We start from the raw sequence: 21902 nt of genomic DNA, 5'->3' as shown, positions 1-21902 counted from the left end.
TAACTTCTAGAGTGGCTGAATGTGTTGCTTCATCATTGGCTTTGTTTTCCCTTTAGAGGGATGCACATTCTTACTGAGTCTTGTAATGCTTTTTTGGCCTTCCCCTTTCCCCAACAGACACAAGCAATTTGTGGGAAATTAATTCTATTTTTTTATTTAAAAATGGATTTCTCTTCTAGTTCACGGAGTCTTCTAGGTTTGAACATCATGTCACCACTCCAATATGAAAGTATGTAAATCTTACTAAATGTCTTCTGCAGCAGCAGAGAACAACTTTTGCAATGTTGGCAGCTTTTAAGCTGCTGCCACTAAAGACTCAGTGCACTCGAGCCTTATTTGCTCAAATTCTGTGCACACACATCCGTGTGTTTTCTGATACCAGCCCTCAAATGCAGGAGCTATTTTTAGAGCCCTTTTCAGATTTGTTGAAAACAAAACAAAGTAGCAGCACTTCTGAATATAGGAAAGAAGCTGGGAATCAACCAAGCATGCTACGACAGTTTTCTTTCAGCTAGAACATGGAGATCTGTCTGCCTGTTTTGGTAGCATAAATTATTGTTAACTAGCTCTGAATTTTAAAACAGTAAAGTATTCATAGGAAGCCTATTTTTTATCCTTGAATCTGTCTTGAAACAGGCTCCAGAGTTTCTCACCACAGATCCTGAATAGCACAAGACTGATCAAGCTTTACTTATGTATAGCATAGGAAAATGGATGCACTCCATGCCTGTAAAGCTGCTGGAATAAGTACAAATAGCCCATCAGAATTCTGTAAAAAGGGACTGTTCCTTGCCTTTATTTAAGGAACTGAATTCTTGTTTTAATGGAAGACTTTGCTGTTTTCAGCCAAGTTGATGCTTAAGTCTCCTGTCAGATGAAATAGGACTGAGGTGTGAGATGCTGCTCAACAAAATCCCTTTAAAGGGAGGAAGCTTTGGCTCTCTTGAGCTCACACAAAGTGTGTAACTCAGTGACTGAAGCTGAGAGCACCACCTTGTGAAATCTGGTGTAGCAGTGAACACCTGCTCTTAAAGAAAAGGAACCTTTCTATACCTGTGTGACATGCTTGTAGAAACTGCTACAGAATTTTTGCTAAAAGCCAGACATTTGGTTTTCTTGGCCAACTGAAGTATTTCCTGTTTCACATAAACAATTAAATTAAGATCATTTGAAGAAAGAATTCTGACTTCCTAAAAATTTCAGAGCTGAAGATTGTAACTTTTTGATTCCCTCAGGACTCCAGATACAGAATCTCTTCTAAGATTATAATCTTTATTTCAGGTGAATCTGTGTCTGTTATTAAGCACACAGACCCTGTGCCTGATCCTCGTGCTGTAAATCAAGACAAGAAGAACATGCTCTTTTCTGTAAGTAAATTACTTTGAGATTTTCAAAACATTTATAACATAACACTGAAGCTGACAAAAAAATGTGCAAAACTTCAGGTCTTCCCCCAAAAACTGCATGATATGTTCCCTGTACATATCTCTATGTGTGTCTCCATACACGTTGAACTAAATTAACTTTTAATAAAAGCTGTCCTCAGGGGAAGATGCTGCATGAAACCAGTCTATATGAGGAAAATTATTTTTGTCCTGCAGAAGGAAGTCTTGGAGGGTGGAGCACACACACTTCTAGTGTTCTAGTGCTTCTGCAGTAATTTTCTAATGTAATAGTTCTTCAGTGTGATAAGAGCCCACACAAATTGTGGTGTTGTGTAGCTAAAATTGGGAAGTGGCTTTCTGTATAGGAATGAAACAGTTCCTTCAAATTGATTTGAAGGAAAGGTTAAATATCTCTCAGATAAGAAAATAACTTTTTGCTGGCGGGCAGCTTAATTTTACTTTTTCTTTCCATGTTAAATATGTTCACACAGGGACCCCCAGAGAACACATGTATTACTCATAGCAAATAACATTAAATCTGACAAGAGAGAGCCCAGATTAAAAAAAGAGAGGTAAAACACATTCAGTATTCCAGCTGAAACACATAGTGCTTGCTCAGCAGCTGGGTTTGCCTGTGGTGCTTGTGAGAGATCAATACTGACTCGTTTTGAGCCTGTTCTGGAGCAGAAATTCCACCCTGGAGTGTTCCCTTACAGACAGAGGCAGTGCCATCCTCTTCCTCTTTGCCCTTTTCCATATCCTGGCTGAAGCACAGTCTGAACTTGTATGATGTGATTTGGTTTGAGGGTTTTTTTTGTTTTGGTTTGTTTTTTTTTTTTTTTTAAATTAAAACCAAACAAAAGAAACTCACCCCCAGAACCTGTTTGTAAATTGTCTCCAAGTTCTCCCTGCTCTTCCTTTACCTCAGGGTACAAACATTGCTGCTGGAAAGGCCATGGGGGTGGTCATTGCGACGGGGGTGAACACTGAAATCGGGAAAATCCGCGACGAGATGGTGGCGACGGAGCAGGAGAGAACCCCCCTGCAGCAGAAGCTGGACGAGTTTGGGGAGCAGCTGTCCAAAGTGATCTCCCTGATCTGCATCGCCGTGTGGATCATCAACATCGGCCACTTCAACGACCCCGTGCACGGCGGCTCCTGGATCCGCGGCGCCATCTACTACTTCAAGATCGCCGTGGCCCTGGCCGTGGCCGCCATCCCCGAGGGCCTGCCCGCTGTCATCACCACCTGCCTGGCGCTGGGCACGCGCAGGATGGCCAAGAAGAACGCCATCGTCAGGAGCCTGCCCTCCGTGGAGACCCTGGGCTGCACCTCGGTCATCTGCTCCGACAAGACGGGGACGCTGACCACCAACCAGATGTCCGTGTGCAGGGTGCGTCCCCCGGCTGCTCCTGCTCCCCTCAGCCCCTCTCAGGAGGCAGCACTGCTCAAATTCTCCTGATCCCGGCTCTTTGGGTTCTCCTCTCACCAAAATCTTGCTCTGTTTCCCTAAGATAAGCCTCCACTTTGAATGCAGCTTTGCACTGTGTAGTCTTGAAGGCTTTTGTCTCTTTCCTTATTTAGTCATGGCCAAAAATAGCTGTACCCACACTAAGGAGGAGAAGGTTGTTTGTAAGCAGCTTTCCATTGACTTGCCTGTGAGCCTTTCAGGTTACTGGCAGTTCTTTGGTGTGATTTGTGCCGTGCCTTAGAAAGTTACACTGTAGAACAGGCTGTAAGTATCAAACACTTGCCTCTTCAATTGAGAAAGACAGCAATGGTGGAGAAACTTACTATGAGAAAAGGAGATTTACTGCAGTAACTTGGGTAGTCAAAGGTGTTTTTACTCCTGAGTGGTTCCACCTTTATTTGGTTGTCTTGCCTTCAGTGGCTTTGCTGGTCTGATGGGGATCACTGCAGTGTTTTCAGTGTGCAGCACTGACTAATCTGGCAGCTTGAGGTGCAGTTGACCCTGTCACCAGCATTGCCAGGGTCATCTTCAATGCTGGTGTATTTTTAGGTAAGCATGAGTCCTCCCTTCGCCTCAATACTCTGTGTAGTGTTGGCTAATTTGGGACTTTCATGGCTGGTCCCTTAACATGTTCATGTTCAGTTGCCAGTTTGCCCTTCTGTGTGGGGATTTAATGGAGAAAACACTGAGTTCTTCTATTTAATAACTTCAGATGTTCAGTGGCACAGCAACTCCAGCATGCAATGTCCAGAGCCTCATTACATTGGGTTAGAATTCCAAATGTGTGCATGTTGGGCTCGGCACACCAGTGCTGAAAGTTTGTAAGCCCTAAGCACTTTGTTCTCATGTGATTGATGGCTTTTTCTTCCTAATTGGTGGTTGACTTGTTCTACTTCCTTAAGTATCGTAGTATTTATACCTAAGAGACACAAAGCAGCTGCTCATCAGTATTCCAGAGAAGGTTACTTGCAGTAGAGTTGCATAACTGCCCTAGTCTTTGCAGGGATTTTTTCATCCTGCAGATGCCAAAAGCAGGAGGCTTCCCTGGTTAACTCATCATTTAAGTTGTGTTTATTTAAAAGCTCAAAATGCTCTACTCCTTATTTAGAAGGCTAAATGTTTTAGATCTTGTCCTGCACAACTTGGTTCCTTGTTAACCTCCAAGGGCTGCAAAAAAGCATGAATTGAAGTTTGCAAAAATGTAGCAAAATTCTAATACCTGTGGCAATGACTTTATTTTATTGGGCTGTGTTTTGTGAGGATGCTTGTCTAAAATGGAGGGCACACAATGAGGGGAGAGGAGGGCATTGCTAAAATGGGATGTGACAAAATGGCCTGTGCTAACCAGTGGACCAGGAGTTCCATTAGGATACACCATCAATAGTGAGAAATTCTCTTCTCCAGTGCTACTCCAACAAGCCATGAGAGTAAGGCAGCTCCAGGCACTGTGGTTTTTATCTCCATCCTCTCAGATGGGATTCTGCCTGCAGCTCTCCTAGAAAGGAAGCAAAGGAAAGGCTGAGTGGCAGATCTCTTAGAGGTACAACTGCATCCTTCAGATTAGTGTCTGAATTTGAAAATATCATTTCACCAGTGCTAGTAGAGCACTGGAGTTAGCTGATTGGTTTAAACTCCCAGTGTCCCATGTGGTAAAGTGACTTGGAACTGGAAACCAGGACAGGAAACACTTTCATTTTAGGCTGGTATTAAGAGAAACTGGCTATAGTCTGCCTCTTGCTAAAACCTGACCTCTTAGATCTCAGCTTCTCCTATTTGTAGATTATTTTATTTTGATTTTGAGAGAAATTGTCAGTCTCCAATGAGCTGTGTTTGACTATGCCATTAATTCATGATTTGTGTTACATGAGAATTAATTCACAGGTGTGAAGCTTAGGAAGAGCTTGGATCTAGTGAGGATTGTCAGGTGGTGTGGGAATGGTCTCCCCAGCTGAAGTGTGCACAGTTCTGTGGTTTTCAGCTCTGTTTTCCACAGTGCTCTGTAGGCAGAAGGGCTGTTCCCTGTGCTTTGTGCTTCAGTGTATGGAGCTGTTCAAACATTCGTGGGATCCAAGTGCACAGAATCAGGTCTTGTCTGGTTTGTTTATTCAGACTGAACTTGCCTCTTGTACCTGCTTGCCTAAGGCCTGTTTAAATCTCTTGCTTTAATTATTGTTCCAAGGTAGTAACACTTCTAACTCTCTAATTTCAGATGTTTATCCTGGACAGAGTAGAAGGAGACAGCTGCTCTCTGAATGAATTTACTGTAACTGGTTCAACATATGCTCCCATGGGAGAAGTGTAAGTGTTCTGTTCAAGTTCAACACTTGTCTGTTCATGCATTCACTGTTCCTTTAGTCTAGAAAAGGGATGCATGTAATACTAGTGATTGTTAGTAAGGGAAAGGGCAGCCAGTGAGAATGCACACTGAAGGGCTGGGGGGAGAGTAATAAACAGCAAAACAAAGATACATTGTAGAAAAGTAAACCTTCATAAAACATTAAAAAAGTCTCCAGTATTGCAGTGTTCCCTTGATGATCTAAAAATTAGTAAGGGGTAGAGAGGATTTATTTTATTGGATCTTCCAGGACTGAGATTAGCTGTCTCAGTGCTTTTAAGTGAGATTTCCTCTCTGATATAAGAACTGGGTAAATCTGAAGAGGTGAGCATTTGCTAATCTGTGAGCTCAGTGTTTCCAATTTGCCTGCCTCAGAGAATGAGGAAGTTGTTTTTTTTCTGAGGCATCTTCTGAATGTGTTGGAGTTACCTCTTAAATTGACTGCAAATTCCTGTCCCTGGCCCTCAGTAGTTTATTGTACTTCTCCTGGTGTGTGTTTGTCCCAGCCTTTGCTATCTGAGCTGCTGTTAAACCCAGTCCTTTAGGAAAGGAATGAGGTTTGGTTTACTTTATCAGCTGCAAGTCTCTACTAGTGAGGTAAGTGGTTCATCCTGGAACCATCCTGGAAACTTCAGGAATTTTTAGGACTCTGCTTCTTGAAGAAAAGCCTCTTTTTTACTGGATTGCTGCAGCTCCTTTTACTTGATCAGTCCTCCATGTTTTTTATAACTTTATCAATTCTGCTTTACTTGCAGAGTAGAACTCTGCTGTGGATGATGTAGAATTTAATTTCAGTTATTGTAAACATCTCAGCCTTGTGCAGTTTCACTCGTGTGCCTCTGACTCCTGCAATCTTGCCCATCTCAGTAATGATTATCTCTGTTTAATTTCCATAGCAGTTAAGACCCTGGTCTTCCCAGCAGCTGGAATTCTTAATTCCCCAGTTCTCTTTTTTCTTTCAAAGCTAATTGCTGTCAAAAGCTTCTGCTTTCATTTCAGGAGGCAGCATTTGCTTAGACAAGGTGACTCCAGACCTTGCAAAAGTCCCAGCTATTGCACTTTAGCTGGGCTCAGAGGAGCTGCAGATAAACAAAATAATAAAATAGAGTGTGGTGACAGATGTGGGGGATAATGAGACAGCCAGCAATGTTTGTTAATGTGCTGCTTTCACTTGCTGAAGCTGAGGGAATGTGAACAAGTGTGTTAAACTCACTTCATTAGGGACACAAAGGATTCTGAGAGGGAAATTGCCTCAGAAAGGCTCTCACTGGAGCATAGGGAAACTCAGCTCAACTGCAGCCCTTAGGGCTGGTTTATTTCTGCATTTATGGACAGCTTTTAAAGCAGTGGCTTTGGAGGGATTTTAATTAAGGTGACTGACTTCACCTTGGATTGCAAACTCACTGAAAATGGAGTTTGGGGGGGTAAAGAGGCATTGCACTGCCCCAGAGCAGGACCTGCTCCAGATATGAACCATTTCTGACAGGTCTTATTGCTACTTCAGACACTGTTGGCTTCCACAGCTTATTCCATTTCATAACCATTAATGTTCTTGCACAAAATCAGTAATTCTTCACTTACTGTTAACATGTATCATACCTAACTTTCCCCTATTCATTCAGAATATAAAATCACAAGTATTTCATACTAAAAACCTCCCAAATTTCATACTGATTTGTTTTCCAGGGATATTGGGAGATTGTCAAAGTTTGGAGTAGTTTTGCCATGTCTCAGCACACTCAGTCTTACTGCAAACTGAGAGCACAAACCCAACAATAATTAAGAATTGCAGCAAAAGCTGGCAGATTGCATCTGACCTTCAGATGAGTTCATCTTGACAAACCTGAAGCTGTAAGGAAAAAATTCCTTTATCCAGATCCCAGCACCTTAGGCTCTGCATTTGTTCTTCAGAAACTGTTGATAAGGAACACAAAAACAAGGGCTGTAAAAAACACACCCTGGTATAACAAGCTATGGATATTCCAGTAAGCTGGTGTTCTTTGAGTTCAGAACAGGTGAAAACAGGAAGTTTTGGGTGGGATGGATGAGGTGAGAGCCTGAGAGCTGGACTTTAAAGCCACAGCCTGTGGCTGCAGGATTATATGCCAGATGAAACATTAAAAACATACTTGTTTCCTTAAGATTCTTTTTGTTCTCGTGCTGTTACACAACGCTGGAATTTGTTTGCAGTACCACAAGTGAACAAAAGCTTACATAATGGGACATGTCATGGTCTGTGTTGTGAATTCTTTAGAGTCATGATCCACATCTTTCCACCATCAGACTTCCCCCCTCCCCTCCTTCAGAGCTTTAATAAATGATGTTCTATATTAGCTCAGTCTTGGTAATTTTGCTAGGGGAAAATAATAGTATTGAACTGTCTTGGTTCTCTTGTGCTTGCTGTAGAAGTCTGGGAATGTTCCAGAAAAGGAATCAATTCACTGTTTCAAGTGTGAAAGCAGACAAGTTGCTTCTTAGTTGGGATGTCAGACTGGTGCTTTACTTCAGGAAGATGTACCTTCCCTTCTCTGAAACCTTCAGATATTGATTATTAAGTGTGTTCCACTACTAGAAAAGAGCATTTATTTTCTAGTTGAGTTAGTCTTGTGAAATGACTTCACTTTTCATGGCTTTAGGAGGTTCACATACAATACAAATCAATTGTTAGGAAATTAAAGAGGAAAATCTGCTTTAATGCCTGCCCAGTGCATGCACTTCATGCATTGCAGTAAAGCTGCAGAACATGCAGCAGGAAGGAAGCTGAACTCCTCAGGTGTCCTGCAATATCCCTCTCCTGCTTGGATCTCCCCTCCAGGCCCTGCACATGGCCAAGCAGTGCCTTCCTGTGCTCACACTGAGCCCTTCTCCAGCCTGCTGTGACACTGCACTGGAGGGAGGTCAGGTTCTGTCCCTCAGGGAGCAATGTCATCAGTGATCTTCTCATTCCATTCATGATTCTGATCCAAACTTCAGAACTCTCCTTTATCAATCCTGCTCTTCCCAACAACTTCTGTAGTTCCAAGTCCATAACTAGTGAGCATTGTGCCAAATGGAAATGCAGTAAAGAGGACAAAGGAAACATGAGATGCTAATACTAAATAGCTAACTTCAGTCTCCCTCTTTTCTTCCTCTGGAAAGGCATAAAGATGACAAACTCATTAAATGTAGCCAGTATGATGGTCTTGTGGAACTTGCAACGATCTGTGCTCTCTGCAATGATTCCTCTTTGGATTACAATGAAGTAAGTTCATATCCTGGGACAGAGGAGGGTGTGGGAATGAGGATAAGTGTTCTCATCTGTCTGTGTAATACCTTTCAGTGGTAAATCCCCTTCTAGTCGGGGGGGGAGAGTATTTAGGTCCTCTGAAGTATTAATTCTGAGAATTACTTGTTTGTTGAACACTGAGACCTAAATCCAGCAGCAAGTGTAATCTGTAATTTGGAGATCTCCTGATGCTGCTTCTTGCTTTGCCTCCCTGCCTTATGGTTGCTACCAAGTCTCAAAATGTCTTAAATGCTTAATCATAAAATACTGACATCTCTCTCTGCTGCTCAAATTCCTACAAATCAAGCTCCTCAAAGCTGCTCTTTTAAAATAGCTTTACTTGTTTCATGAGCCACATGAAATCTTGTAAAGCTTTTTTTTTCCTCCCCCCTCAGCCTCATTGTGATACTTGAGCTCTTGTCTCTGGTAGGTTCCAGGTGAGGTTTAAACTCCTGTGCTTTTGTTTGCTTTGTGTTAACTCAAGGCTAAGGGAGTTTATGAAAAGGTTGGTGAAGCCACAGAGACGGCGCTTACGTGTCTGGTTGAGAAAATGAACGTGTTTGACACGGACCTGAAGGGACTCTCGAGGATCGAACGCGCGAACGCCTGCAACTCGGTGAGTCCTCTTCTACTGCCATTGCTGGGACACAGCTCTGTAGTGTCTACCACCTAAATGCAGCTTATGCTTTTTGCTTTAAAAAGGTGATAAAACAACTGATGAAGAAGGAATTCACTCTGGAATTCTCCAGAGACAGGAAGTCCATGTCTGTCTATTGTACTCCGAACAAACCGAGCCGCACGTCCATGAGCAAGATGTTTGTTAAGGTCAGTCCCTCCCTGGAGAGAGAGGTGATGGAATGGCTGCAAGGTATTTTAAATACTTAAAAGTTATGGTGCAACTAACTGAGCTTGGAGTGCGAGGATGGACTTGGTAATTTAAACAAATGTTGTAATGGAATTTATTGAAGGGATTTATTAAGCTAAATTACTTATTTTTGCCTCTGCAGGGTGCTCCTGAAGGTGTGATTGACAGATGTACACATGTCCGTGTTGGAAATGCTAAAATACCTTTGACCTCGGGAATTAAGCAGAAAATAATGTCTGTCATTAGAGAATGGGGAACTGGCAGAGACACGTTGCGTTGCTTGGCTCTGGCAACCCATGACAATCCTCCCAAAAAAGAGGAAATGAATCTGGAGGACTCCTCAAATTTCATTAACTATGAGGTAAGATCAGTAGCACTTTTCCCTCTCCCAAACTGGAGAATGGTGGCTTCTTCTGTTTCATTATTCCTCGAGGAAGTTGCATCTGAGAATTTTCTTTCTGGGTATTTTTAGATGTCAGACCCAACAGTTCCCCACTTGTATGGAGGGAATGCTCAGTCTAAGAAGAGACTTTGTGTTTTAGAAGAAATTGTTGATGGCAGGTAGCTTTTTTTGGCTAAAAGCACAAGAAGAAATCAGTTAAACAGTCAAAAAATTGCATTGTGGTTTCAGCTTTTATGGTTTTTCAGTTTGGCATTGCTCAACTGCAAGACCTTTTTGGGGATTTTGTGATGGAACATACCTCTCTGGGAGTCAGGTTCACTTCCCTGCCTCTGTGCTGTCAGCTGCAAGGGCTCAGTCCATGATTATCATCTTAGCTGCTCTGTAATTTTCCAATGAAATCTGTATCTGGTATTTAGGAGGAAAGTAATAACAGTTGCATGAGTTTTTGGCTTGTGCTCTCTCTGTTCCTGGCACTGATGCTGAAAATGAAAGACCCAATGCTTGCAGGTTGAATTTGCAAGGCTGGCAAGTAGAACACATTTTAACTTCAAATTAGTGCATTTGAAACAAAATTTGGTAAGGCAGGACAAGTAGTTATCCCTAAATGTCACAACAAACACAGATGTAACATGCAGGGAAAACAATCATTTCACTGCTACCAGAGGAGAAATCATGTCACAACAAACACAGATGTAACATGCAGGGAAAACAATCATTTGGTGCAGGATCTTGCACCAAAACTCACCGTATCTCATTTCAGACCAACCTGACATTTGTGGGCTGCGTGGGAATGCTGGATCCCCCCAGGATTGAGGTAGCTTCATCCATAAAGCTGTGCAGACAGGCTGGCATCAGAGTCATTATGATCACCGGTGACAACAAGGGCACGGCCGTGGCCATTTGCCGCCGCATCGGGATCTTCGTGGAGGATGAGGACGTGTCCACCAAAGCCTTCACGGGCAGGGAGTTTGATGAGCTGTCCCTGGCTGCCCAGAGGGATGCCTGTCACCATGCCCGGTGCTTTGCCCGGGTAGAGCCTTCCCACAAATCCAAAATCGTGGAGTTCCTTCAGTCTTTTGATGAGATCACAGCCATGGTAAGTGATGGTTACCTGGTTAGAAAGGCAGATGATGTTTAAACCCTAATTAGGCCTTCTCTGAGTAATTCCCCATTCTGGAAAACACTTTTACCATGTTTCCCTGCCTGTAGTGAGTTTTAAGGATCCAAAACCACACCCAGTGCAAAATTCCTCTCTGGATCTATATGTCAACACCCACTTATTTACTGATTCATCTCCAACCCTGAATTCTCATTTTAGACTGGTGATGGTGTCAATGATGCCCCTGCACTGAAGAAAGCAGAAATTGGAATTGCCATGGGTTCTGGTACTGCAGTGGCCAAAACTGCTTCTGAAATGGTTTTAGCAGATGACAATTTCTCCACGATTGTGGCTGCTGTGGAAGAAGGACGTGCCATTTACAACAACATGAAACAGTTCATCCGATACCTCATCTCCTCCAATGTTGGGGAAGTTGTTTGGTAGGTTTAAATTTATTTTTTCTTTGAGCTGGAGTAGTGATGATGGAGTCTTCCAGTATTTCTCACTCAAACCAGAGGAGGAGGTTCTCCAGGCAGTGGATCTCTGTGGAAGTTGCATGTTCCTGGCCTTTAGTGAAAAATTGCAGCTTGCCACAAAAGTTGCACATTGTGTTATTTAGAATATCGAGGAGGAGGTTCTCCAGGCAGTGGATCTCTGTGGAAGTTGCATGTTCCTGGCCTTTAGTGAAGAATTGCAGCTTGCCACATTGTTGCACATTGTGTTATGTAGAATATTCTAGCTCAGTAGGTAATGCTTTCCAGTTATTTCTATGATTGGAATAATTCTCTAGAGAAGGAAAACCAAAACCTTAATCAAACAGTACAAGATGTGGAATTTCAGATAACATAGTCCCAGGCATAGCTTAGATGTTTGTTTAACCTCAGGTTCCAGGAACATGCCTTGTGCTCCTCTGGGAGGAGCAGTGGTGACCCAGCACCACAGAATGCATTGCTGGTGACAGAATGTAAATGCTGATCTCCTCACAGTCCTTGCATCAAAGCAGACCTTTCCCAGAGTGGGATAAAGCACAGCAATTGTCTTGCCTTGTTTCTTGTCAGCTTTAAGGCTGTCCTTCACATGGCTCTTGCTGCAGCCCCTATTTCTGTTCTATTTATTCACACAGGCTTGGAGCCATGAAAGTTACAGCCTCAATAAACTTCTGCAGGGAATAGCAGTAATCTAGGGAAATTAAGGTTGGTTATTTGAGCCAAAATGCATCTTTTAGAAAGTGGTTTGCAAGCTTTTATCCATATGTATGTGTATATTTAGCTATACAGACAAGTAGAGTGGAGAAAAAACAACCCTAAAGTCAAAAGTCTTCAATTTTTGAAGTATCAGAAGAAGACAATGCTTCAAAGCTTACATGCCAGTGGTTAGTCTTTGCTCTTGGATATGTGTTTAGTTTTCTGATTGTGAATATTCAGCTTGTGATCTTCAGTGGGTAGGAGGGAGGAGAAGTGCTGCTGCAGGTTTAGGCTTAAACGTTACTGACACGCACAAGAATAAGCTTGTAACTGGTGGATTTCTTTGTAGTATCTTCTTGACTGCTGCCCTGGGTTTTCCTGAAGCTCTGATTCCTGTTCAGCTGCTGTGGGTGAACCTTGTGACAGATGGTCTGCCTGCCACTGCCCTGGGCTTCAACCCTCCTGACCTCGACATCATGAACAAGCCACCGCGCAACCCCAAAGAGCCCCTCATCAGTGGGTGGCTCTTCTTCCGTTACCTGGCTATTGGGTGTAAGTACTAATGGCTTTTTTCCCCTTAAATAAACAAAGACATTAATTACAACCTATTTTTTTTTCAGTAGTGGAAGTCTTGAGGCCTTGAGAAGTTTAAGTGTGGCAAGTGAGGTCTTGTCTTGCACACAGCTCACGGCGCTGAGAAAAGCTCTTTGTTTTCTTGCAGGTTACGTTGGTGCTGCCACAGTGGGTGCTGCTGCTTGGTGGTTTATTGCTGCTGATGGTGGTCCAAAAGTTTCCTTTTACCAGCTGGTATTTGCTCAGTTTAATATCTTTGGGGGGAGAGGGGAGGTTCCTGCTGCTTTCATACTTGAAATGACTGTACAAACCCGGTAGGTTACGGGGAATTTGTATAATTAAACATTTTCAGACTTGTTCCTGTAAAACTTGATCATGATTAATTAGTCTTGATAGCAAAGCTCAGAGGTGGGATACCTGAGCTTCTAACAATTTGAAGGACAAATTGTTGTCTTGTAAGTGAAAGCCTAAAGAGGATTTTTCTAAAGCAGGCAAAAGTTTGTAAGCACTGGGTTTAGGAGTCACAGCAGAAACTTGCCTTTCTGTAATACTCACTGCTTTTTTCCTGCTTGCCTATTTTACATTTTAAAATTTAACAAGCTGTGGAAGTGAGTTGACTCTGTTCTGTTCCAGAGCCATTTTCTGCAGTGCAAGGAGGACAATCCAGACTTCTATGGGGTGGACTGTGTGGTGTTTGAGTCCCCGTATCCGATGACAATGGCTCTCTCTGTGCTTGTCACCATAGAGATGTGCAATGCTCTCAACAGGTTCGTATGTCCCAACAGGAAAGCCAAGCCCCTGCACAGCTTATCCAAAATCCTGCTTTTTGTGCAATTTGATCCTTGGTGAGCAGCTCAGCTAATGAAGAGTGAGTCACATTTCCCTTCTGAGTTCTGGTAGTGCAAACAAACTGACTCTTAGATAACATTTGAGATCTCTTATCATAAGGTGTATTTTTAAGTCTGCCAATTCATTCTGGTATTTTACTAAGCACAAGCAACTGAAATATTTTCCATTATTTTTAATCTAAGCTTAATCAATCAGATTATCCCTACTATGTTGGTATAAAGTGATATCAAGGAGAACTAAAATAAGAATGCTGAAGATATGGAAAATAGTTTTTCCTGCCCTAAGGGAGTGTGGGTTTAGCCAATTAATATTAGATTATAAATGGAAACCACTAAATAGCACAATGTCAAGGGTATTTTTCTTCAAATAGCTTAGAGGTCAGTTAATTTAAAAACAAATAAACTTGAAACACAAGTGCACTGGGGTAGTCCTACATAAAGATACTGCTCTACATCTGCTGCTCTGGATCTCAGCCTCTTCTCCAGCACAGCTTAAATGCAGATGGAATCAAGAGCCAGCATGAAGAAGGTGAAAGGTTTTGACCCTCTGTGAGTCTTTCAGTGAGCTCCAGCAGAAGTGGCTGCACCTGGGGCCCTGGTAGACTCAGCTCTCTTAGGCTGCCGTGTCCACACTTCCCTTTCCCTCCCATGGAGAGGGTTTTGGGGTCACAGTGAGAATAGACTAGGTGAAGAACAGGCAGAACACTCAAACTTTGAAGAGCAGACCTGAGGCTGATGGTGACTGCTGTGCCAAGCTGACTTCCAGGCCAGTCTGAAGGTGCAGCATCCAAACCGTGTCCTGGGCTGCTTCCTGCCTGGGATCCCTGTGCTGTGCCAGGCTGCTTTGTGGCTCTCAGAGCTTCCTCTTGGTGTCAGAGTCACACACAAGCCATGTTTCTGTTGCAGCCTGTCAGAAAACCAGTCCCTGATGAGGATGCCCCCGTGGGAGAACATCTGGCTGGTGGGGGCCATTTGCTTGTCCATGTCCCTCCACTTCCTTATCCTTTATGTGGAACCACTGCCAGTAAGTGCTCGTGCCTTTCCCCCACCCCTGAACTTCCAGACAGAGCAAAACCTTGGGTGGGGCTCGAGGCCAGGGCTGGAGGGGGAGCTTGGTAACCCCTGGCTTTTCTTTCAGATTATCTTCCAGATCACACCTCTGAACGTGACGCAGTGGCTGATGGTATTGAAAATCTCCCTCCCTGTCATTCTGCTGGATGAAACACTTAAATATGTGGCCCGTAACTACCTGGAACCTGGTAAAGATGATAGTGTGCGGCCTGCCACCAAACCCTGTGCCCTGTCAGCATGCACCGAAGGAGTTTCCTGGCCGTTTGTGTTCATTACTATGCCCCTGGTTATCTGGCTTTACAGCACAGACACTAACTTTAGTGATATGTTCTGGTCTTGACTGACATGGTGACGAGTTTTACATTCAAAGGAGAAAAAAAAAAAAAAGTTTAACTTAATTTTTTTATTGTTTAGAGCAACTGTCTATTTCTGCTGAATTTTCACATGAACATATTTGCCGGTGATGGAGGTTTCATAATCTAGATTTTGGTTTTTTGCTTTTCTGACTTCAGTGGGGGCAATATATTCCTCTTTTATACACAGTTAAAGTGTCCATTGACATGTACAGAGAACTAACACTATTTTATGCAAATATTTTTTTGTAGATGAAAAGCATGTACAGTGTTCTGTTCAATAGTCTATTCATCATGTAAAAAAAAGTAAATTTTTTTTGAGCCAGCGGACACTATCAAACTAAATTGGCAGCAGATTTTAGGGAATGAATGTGTGTTGTCTAAAACTAAAAAAGCATGTAACTGTTTGTCTTCTGCATGATCATCCAAACTTAATTTGTCATAAAGTCAGGTTTTGTTCACAAGCAGAACTTTCTGCTCCCTGGGTCAGGATTTCTTCTCGGTCCCCTCTTCCCTCACTCTCGGTTCTTGACTGTCCTTGTTTACACCACTTTCTGTATGAGGTATGCCTGATCTTGCTCGTGCAGAAAATACCATTCCAGGTGCAGCCTGCTGGGGTTCTTCCATACTCTCCACACACATAGGGTTGTGTTTTTTTAAGGATTATTTATTTGTCTATTGTATTTTATTGTAACAGACCTTACTTTGCCAGTGTTGCCCATTATGCAGGGATAGGGAGGGCTACTTCTGTCTCCTTAAATCTAAAGCCTTTTTAACACACACAACTGTTTCAATTCAAAAGAGGGTTTAAGTTGGGGTTTAATACCTTTTTTACACGTGTTTTCCCCCTTTAAGATCAAAATTTGCAATGAGACCTGAAAAAATGCACTGCATAGCTAGAAATTGGATTTCCTACACTTAGGGCACTAATGCTCAGTTGTGTACATGGAGTTACTCTGCTGGCCTGTTGTTAGCCTGACTTGAAGTAACAAGCTCGTGTGTGTTTTTTGTAAAATCTGTAAATAGCACATGACCAAATTGAACATATTGTATAGAACTATTTTTATTTTAATGTGGCACTAACCACCTTCATTATTACGGTAAATGTTAAAGCATGTTTTCAAATTCAGTCCTGTATCAACAATGTGTAAGTCATTAACAGTCCTAACTGTGGTGTTTTTCTCCAATGCCTTCCAACTTTCATCGACTAAAGTGAGTATTTTTCTTCCATTTCACCCTGCCAGTGGTGACTTGCTGTAAAATAGCATATGCTGTATACATGTTGAAGAATAAATAGTAATTTCCTTCATTCCCATGCTGTGTTTTGTCAAACTCTGCTGTGCTACATTATTATCACCACTTTAGACTCTTGTTTTGTGGTCTGAAGCTCAAATTACTGATTCCAAAGGCAAAGCACTTGCTTTTGGTTTAGTGTATTTTAGGGTCTTGTTTTATAGCACCTGGGAGCCTTAGTGCCCCAAGGTCTTACAGCTTTTGGTCTTAAGTTTGAGATAAAATCAGACAAATCTGTAACTTAAGACCCTGACAGCTGTTACCGTGAATGTTTAGTGTCCAAAACTCTCTGGTACTCGTGGTCAGGTGCTGGTTTACTCCAAAGCTTTTCCCTGCTCTGAAACAGGGGCTGCCCCTCTGAGCTGAACCCTTCCCTGCTCCCTGCAGTGCTCGAAGGGCAGGTGCTGCTCCTGGCAAAACCAGCTCATTATTGTTATTTGCCATCTGAGAAGGCAAAAGAACAGTCTCAGCTTAACAGGGCAGCCTTTGGAAGCTGCCCTGGGGTCACTGTGTCTGTAGAGCAGCAGGTGCTGTTATCTTGTGCTGGCTCAGTCTGCTTTAGTAACCAAATTCAAACAGCTTTGTGATCCCTCTTGGAGGGGAAGGATAGTTCCAAGCTCTGTTCTCTTGCTGCCAGCTGGAATCCAGCAAGCACACATAATTCTCTAGGTTTAAGCTCTCAAATGGAGAGGTGCTCCCTCAGAACACAGAAATTCCAGTGCATTGTGATACTTTGTTTATAGAGACTTTGACTTGATGCTGAAGTGGCTCAGAGGAGCTGACCTGATGATGTAGCAGGTGTGTTGCCAAACTGGGAGCATTCAGATCCCATCAAATGCCCTTTCTTGGTGTGGAAGAGCCAAAGTAAGGTTTTGCATTCCACAAAGCCCCTGGCCTTCACTGGCCTTTAGCTGTATCAATAACAAATGAGCAGCGTGAGGCTCATCCCTGTTCCTTGAAACAAAAAATAACAGTTCTTATGATGTAGGATTCCTTGAGATCAAAGTGTGTACCAGTGTGTTATTTGCTGGATACAAATGAGCAGCTTAGTTCTGTGTGCTCCCACTGCTATTGACAGACATTTCCAGGGCAGGAGTGCCACTGAATCCTTGAGCACGGGTTCTGCTGAACCTCAGAGCACCATGTGGTGGCCTTTTTAAAGCCACCTGTCTGGCTGCCACCATGAATAATTCTGCTTCTTGTACAATCCTGTTCCTGTCTTGTATGCCAAATAATCCTGTCATACACCCCCTTTTTGCCTCTTTTAAGAAGCTGAAGGGGAGAATGACTGTCAGTAAGTAGAATTCAGAATATTCAGAATTCAGCACCTTCTCTGTTGGATCTGTCAGTGTTGAAGATGAATCTTGCTGCTTGTCATGGATTCCCATAGAGATCTGAGAGCTCATTCATGCCACTGTCTCAGAGGCACTTGGGGTAGGGCCTTGTGTTCCTTGGACTTTGCCTTGAAATCTGGATGAGTGGTGGGCAAATGGAGCTGTTGGGATCCATCCCTGCAGGCTCCTGAGCTTACAGGAACAGTCAGGTTTTACAAGGTGCTCCTACAGAGTCCAAGCAATCTTCATCTGCCCTGTTCTTCTCCTGTTTCTCCCAGTCTTGTCCAAGTTCCCCTGCAGCAGTGGAGCCACAGGGTTCCCCAGGATCAGCAGCTGCAGATCTCAGGTTGGATGGAGCTGTGCTGTGCTTTCAGGATTCTGTTCTCCAAGTGCTGTAAATCCCACCCGTGGCTGGTTGGGATTGGCCAAATGTTCAGACCTACCCTGAGCTTCCCCCTGGGCAGTGAAGCATCCTGCCCTGGAATCACATCCTGGTGATCCTGGAGCTGGAGTGCTGGCTCTGGGCAGCTGAGCAGGCTGGGGGAGGCTGCAGGAGGAGCTGAGGGCTTTTCTGTCATAGAAAGAACAGAACTGCAGTGCAAAGTTTGTAATTTCTGCAGGAAGTGTCTGAACTAAAGTGTTTATCCTTAGTTGTGTAGATCCTGTCATCTTTCAGCCTCAGTCATTTCAGCTGGAGAAGCCAGGAAGGGAGGACTTTTCAGGACAGACTCATTTGCCAACACCTCAAAGTCAAAACTCATTTGTTTGGTCCCAAATGTTTCCTCTCCAGCCTCCCCAGTGCTGGGGGTGAAGAAGGTAACTCCTGTTGAACCATGTTAGCCCACAAAGAGCAGCCCTTGTTCAAGCAGGACTAACTCAGAATTCCCCAGGCTTGATCTCCCACTCCATTCTTACAAAATAACTTCATATTTTTTGTTTCTCTTTGCTCCCATCTCACCAAGCTTTTTCATCTCTGCTGTTTTCTAGATTCCTTGGTGCCCTCACACATCACTGCTTATTCTCTACTGTGAGAGGGGTGTGTAAGACCAGGATCAATCTTGTGATTGATGCTGCCTTATGCTGGGAACACCAGGAAGGAGATTGGCTTGTGCTGGGAACCCACTGGGGTTTGGAATGAGAGCAGCTCCTCCTGAATCCTGTGTTCTGTAGCAAGGAGGATGCTCAGGCAGCTGCTGTCATGCATTGAATTTTTAGACAGGAGCTTTTGTCTTTGCAGTGCCTTGGGCTCTCTCTGCTTTCACGTGTGAGCAATCCAAAGTGCTGAGCTGCACAATGAGCTGCTCCTTCTTGCTGCCATCTGAGCAATAAAAATAGTTCATACTTGGTTTCCCAAAACGTTACTGCAAATAAATGAGCACAAAAGAGGCTGCAGAAAAACATCTCTACCGGTCTGACAAAGTGCTCCCAGGGGTGTGCTGGTAGAGAGGCTGCTGGGGAGGTTCCTGGTAGCAAACCTGAGTTTTTAATCTGATGATAGAATGCAGTACAGCAGTGCCAGCCCGAGTCACAGCTCGAGGCCAGAGCTGATGGTACACAGCCCAAGGGGGCTGAATTTGCTGAGATGAAGGGAGGTAAAACCAATGGAGTCGTCTGTCTCTTGCACCTGTCTTGTTTACTTTTTTGCACTTCTAACCATTAACTGTTTCCCTAATCTCTGCTAATTACATCCTTAATTGCATTAATATGCATTTTCAAATCTTAGCAGGAGAGCCCAAATTTTAGTGTTGAAGCAGTTTGGAAGAGCTTCCCTGGAGCTGTAGGGACTCAGAGCAGTCTCTTCAGACACGAGGCTGACCTTTTGCTGTGGTAGGGGTGAAGTGCAGCAGGAGCTTTAGGACCTTGTACTCTACTCTTTGCCTACACATTAATCCGTGTAGTTTAATGACTTCTTCAAAGCTTTCCTACTGCTTCCCAGAACAAGCTGCCTGACTTGGAAAAGGGACATTGTTAGGTCACTTTGGGGCCAAACCTGCCCTAATGCCTCGACTGAAAAAAAAACAAGCGCGTAGTATGGAACTTGAAAGTAAAAATTCCAAAGAAGAAGTGAGAATTGTCTGTTGCCACTGGTCAGGCAGAGAGAGGCAAAAGCTAATTAAATGTGTCTTAATTGTTTTTCACTGCAGTCTTGAGTAGGAAGTGCTGGCTCTCCTGATAATCAAGGGAGCTGAGCCTTAATCCAGAGGATTCTGAGCTTCAAGAACAAAGTAACCTGAGAGTGTCCCTTCAATGACAGAGCAGCCAGTTACCAAACTTAACATTCTTTCTTCTGTCACTGTTGATCTTAGTCTTGCTTGTATAATGATACTTAGCATTCATCCTTTCATTAACTGATGCCTTTTCTTTCTTTCCTTTTCAGCAATACTGGAGTAATCGCTTCCTAAACAATTTTGCAGAAATGTAAGGTTGTTTTGTTGCGTGCATGTGTTTTTAGCAACACATCTACCAAAACTTCTGCATGTATCGTGTAAAGATTCTTTGCTTTCCCTTAAAAACAAAACTCATTGTGTTCTCTGTGGAAGAAATGTGTGGTACCATTAGGACTTCATGATACAGATGTACAAACGTGCAATATAGCTTACCAAGTCGGAACTCTCTCCAGAGAAGTTGGGTTTCTGTGCTGCATGGAGAAGAGTTTGGTTATCCTTGAACAAGAATTGCGGAGCTGTCAGCCGATTTCCGTATTCCTGTATGTAAAATGTCAGTTTATACAGTGTACAATATCAGATAATGCATGCCTTGGGTTGTAGATGGATCTCTCTCTGTATTGTATCATCCAAACATCCTACTCCAGCAGCTTCTGTACAATGCTCTCCTATTTATAAATCCATGGAAACGATTACAGATGAATGTTGAACCGTAAGCCTCCACTTCATAACGCTGGGTTTTTTTATCATCCGTGCAAATCAACCTCTTTTGCACTGTAATGTAACTTATTTAAATCTAAGGCAGTAAGACAGATGTTGGTGCAATACAAAATATCGTGATGCATTTATCTAAAAAGCAACAACGACGTAGCCAGTTCCCACAGCTGCATGTGTGACCTTTAGAAGTTGTAAATAAGATCAATTGTCTATTGACATGCTGACAGTAAAGGAGCATCACACCTAGTTTCATTTGTATCAGGTAAATAAATTTATTCTACAATACGTACTCGGCGTGTTATTTGATGCACTTTGTTTCCTGCAGGTCCGCCCGGGCTCTGCAGCGCGCTCTCGTTTTAATGCCAGGGTGACACTTTTTAGCACCAACACCATTGCAATCTTTCCTCCTAGAACTATGCAGATGCAGCTGCTCCTCAGCAGTGTTGACCTCCTCGCTGGTGTGATTTCCTCTGTCCAGGGGCTTGTGTGTGTGTTTAAGGGACACTGTCAAGTACTTTGATCACTCAGTTTTTTTAAAATGCTCCATTGTTTGTAAAATCCCTCTGAGAAACGTAAAATAAACAATTCTTTCCCAACTACATCTTTATTTTTTTTGGTCCTTTTCTGTTTTCTAAATTGCCCCAGCCTAAAGCAGCTCCCTGGTCTCTTCCCTTTCCATAGGCAAAAGGAAGATGAGCCAAATGCGTTTGCTCCAAAGCACAGCAGGAGCATCCTGCTGGGACTGCCTGGCAGTTTGGGCTCACTCCCTTCCCCAGACCAGGGGCTGTTCTGCCACAAGTTCACAAGGCTGCTGCTGGGCAAGGCTAAAGCACTCCCAGGGTAAAAGCTGGAATTGCCAAGTGTCCTGTAATGCTCTGCTCCAAAGCCCAAACGCCAGATTTTGTTTGGAATAAGAGACAACTTAGGAATGTGTTTTACATTAAATGTAATGCCTCTTAGCCTCCAGCCCCTGATAGCAGCACCCTGCTGGCAAACGGCGTTACCCAAATGAGGTGACACGTCTGAGACCCTTCAAACGCAGCAGTGTGAGGTTTAAAAATACAGGGGTCGAATTCCTTGCTCCAGCAGCTCTATAGCATGGTGGAGGTGTGTTAACGCATCGGGCTGAGCTGCTTCCTACTATGGTAGTGCTGTGCCGGGCAGGCTGAGCTCTGCCGCTCGCCCGGGGCTCTCGGAGCCTCCCTTATCTCCGCAGCCGGATTTAGAGCCGGGCCCTGGCTCCGGCGGGCAGCGCCGCTCCCGCCGCAGGGCAGGCTCAGCGCCTCGGGGACACCTGAGCTGGGCAGGAGGGGCAAGAGCATCCTCTGGCCTTTCACAGCCTCAGCCTGCCTGGGAAAACGTTTCTCAGAGCTCGCTCCAGCCCGGCTGCTCTCCTGCCCTTTTTCTGTGTCCCCAGCACGGTGGCAGAAGGAAAGCTGAGCCCTGATGGGAAATCGTTATTCAGCACCCAGCTCCTGCTGCCGCATTCCTCGGCTGGTGAGCAGCTCCTGAGCCAGCTCACACCAACTCACACCTTAAAC

At 43.7% G+C, this 21902-nt stretch overlaps 1 protein-coding gene across 2 annotated transcripts in view; it reads left to right on the top strand.

Moving 5' to 3' along the window:
- ATP2A2 (ATPase sarcoplasmic/endoplasmic reticulum Ca2+ transporting 2) overlaps positions 1 to 20960 on the top strand; it is a 44159-nt gene extending 23199 nt beyond the window's left edge. The window contains exons 7-21 of one of the 2 annotated variants that reach the window (XM_041410461.1): positions 1282 to 1367; positions 2314 to 2778; positions 5066 to 5154; positions 8330 to 8432; positions 8941 to 9072; positions 9159 to 9281; positions 9464 to 9682; positions 10485 to 10820; positions 11043 to 11263; positions 12357 to 12559; positions 12729 to 12814; positions 13214 to 13347; positions 14335 to 14452; positions 14567 to 14687; positions 19857 to 20960. In XM_041410461.1, coding sequence (XP_041266395.1) covers positions 1282 to 1367; positions 2314 to 2778; positions 5066 to 5154; positions 8330 to 8432; positions 8941 to 9072; positions 9159 to 9281; positions 9464 to 9682; positions 10485 to 10820; positions 11043 to 11263; positions 12357 to 12559; positions 12729 to 12814; positions 13214 to 13347; positions 14335 to 14452; positions 14567 to 14687; positions 19857 to 19870 — 2450 coding nt within the window. In that variant the 3' untranslated portion in view covers positions 19871 to 20960. Of the gene's footprint in view, positions 1 to 1281; positions 1368 to 2313; positions 2779 to 5065; positions 5155 to 8329; positions 8433 to 8940; positions 9073 to 9158; positions 9282 to 9463; positions 9683 to 10484; positions 10821 to 11042; positions 11264 to 12356; positions 12560 to 12728; positions 12815 to 13213; positions 13348 to 14334; positions 14453 to 14566; positions 16162 to 19856 lie in introns of those variants that run through there. The other variant, XM_041410460.1, reaches the window with a different exon arrangement.
- The last annotated feature ends 942 nt before the right edge of the window (positions 20961 to 21902 follow it).

This window comes from Onychostruthus taczanowskii, unplaced genomic scaffold, assembly GCF_017590055.1.
Source record: "Onychostruthus taczanowskii isolate IOZ18803 unplaced genomic scaffold, ASM1759005v1 scaffold32, whole genome shotgun sequence".
NCBI classification, from domain to species: domain Eukaryota; kingdom Metazoa; phylum Chordata; class Aves; order Passeriformes; family Passeridae; genus Onychostruthus; species Onychostruthus taczanowskii.
The sequence above is the reverse complement of the archived record's forward strand: the minus strand, read 5'-3'. Positions and strand labels throughout refer to the sequence as shown.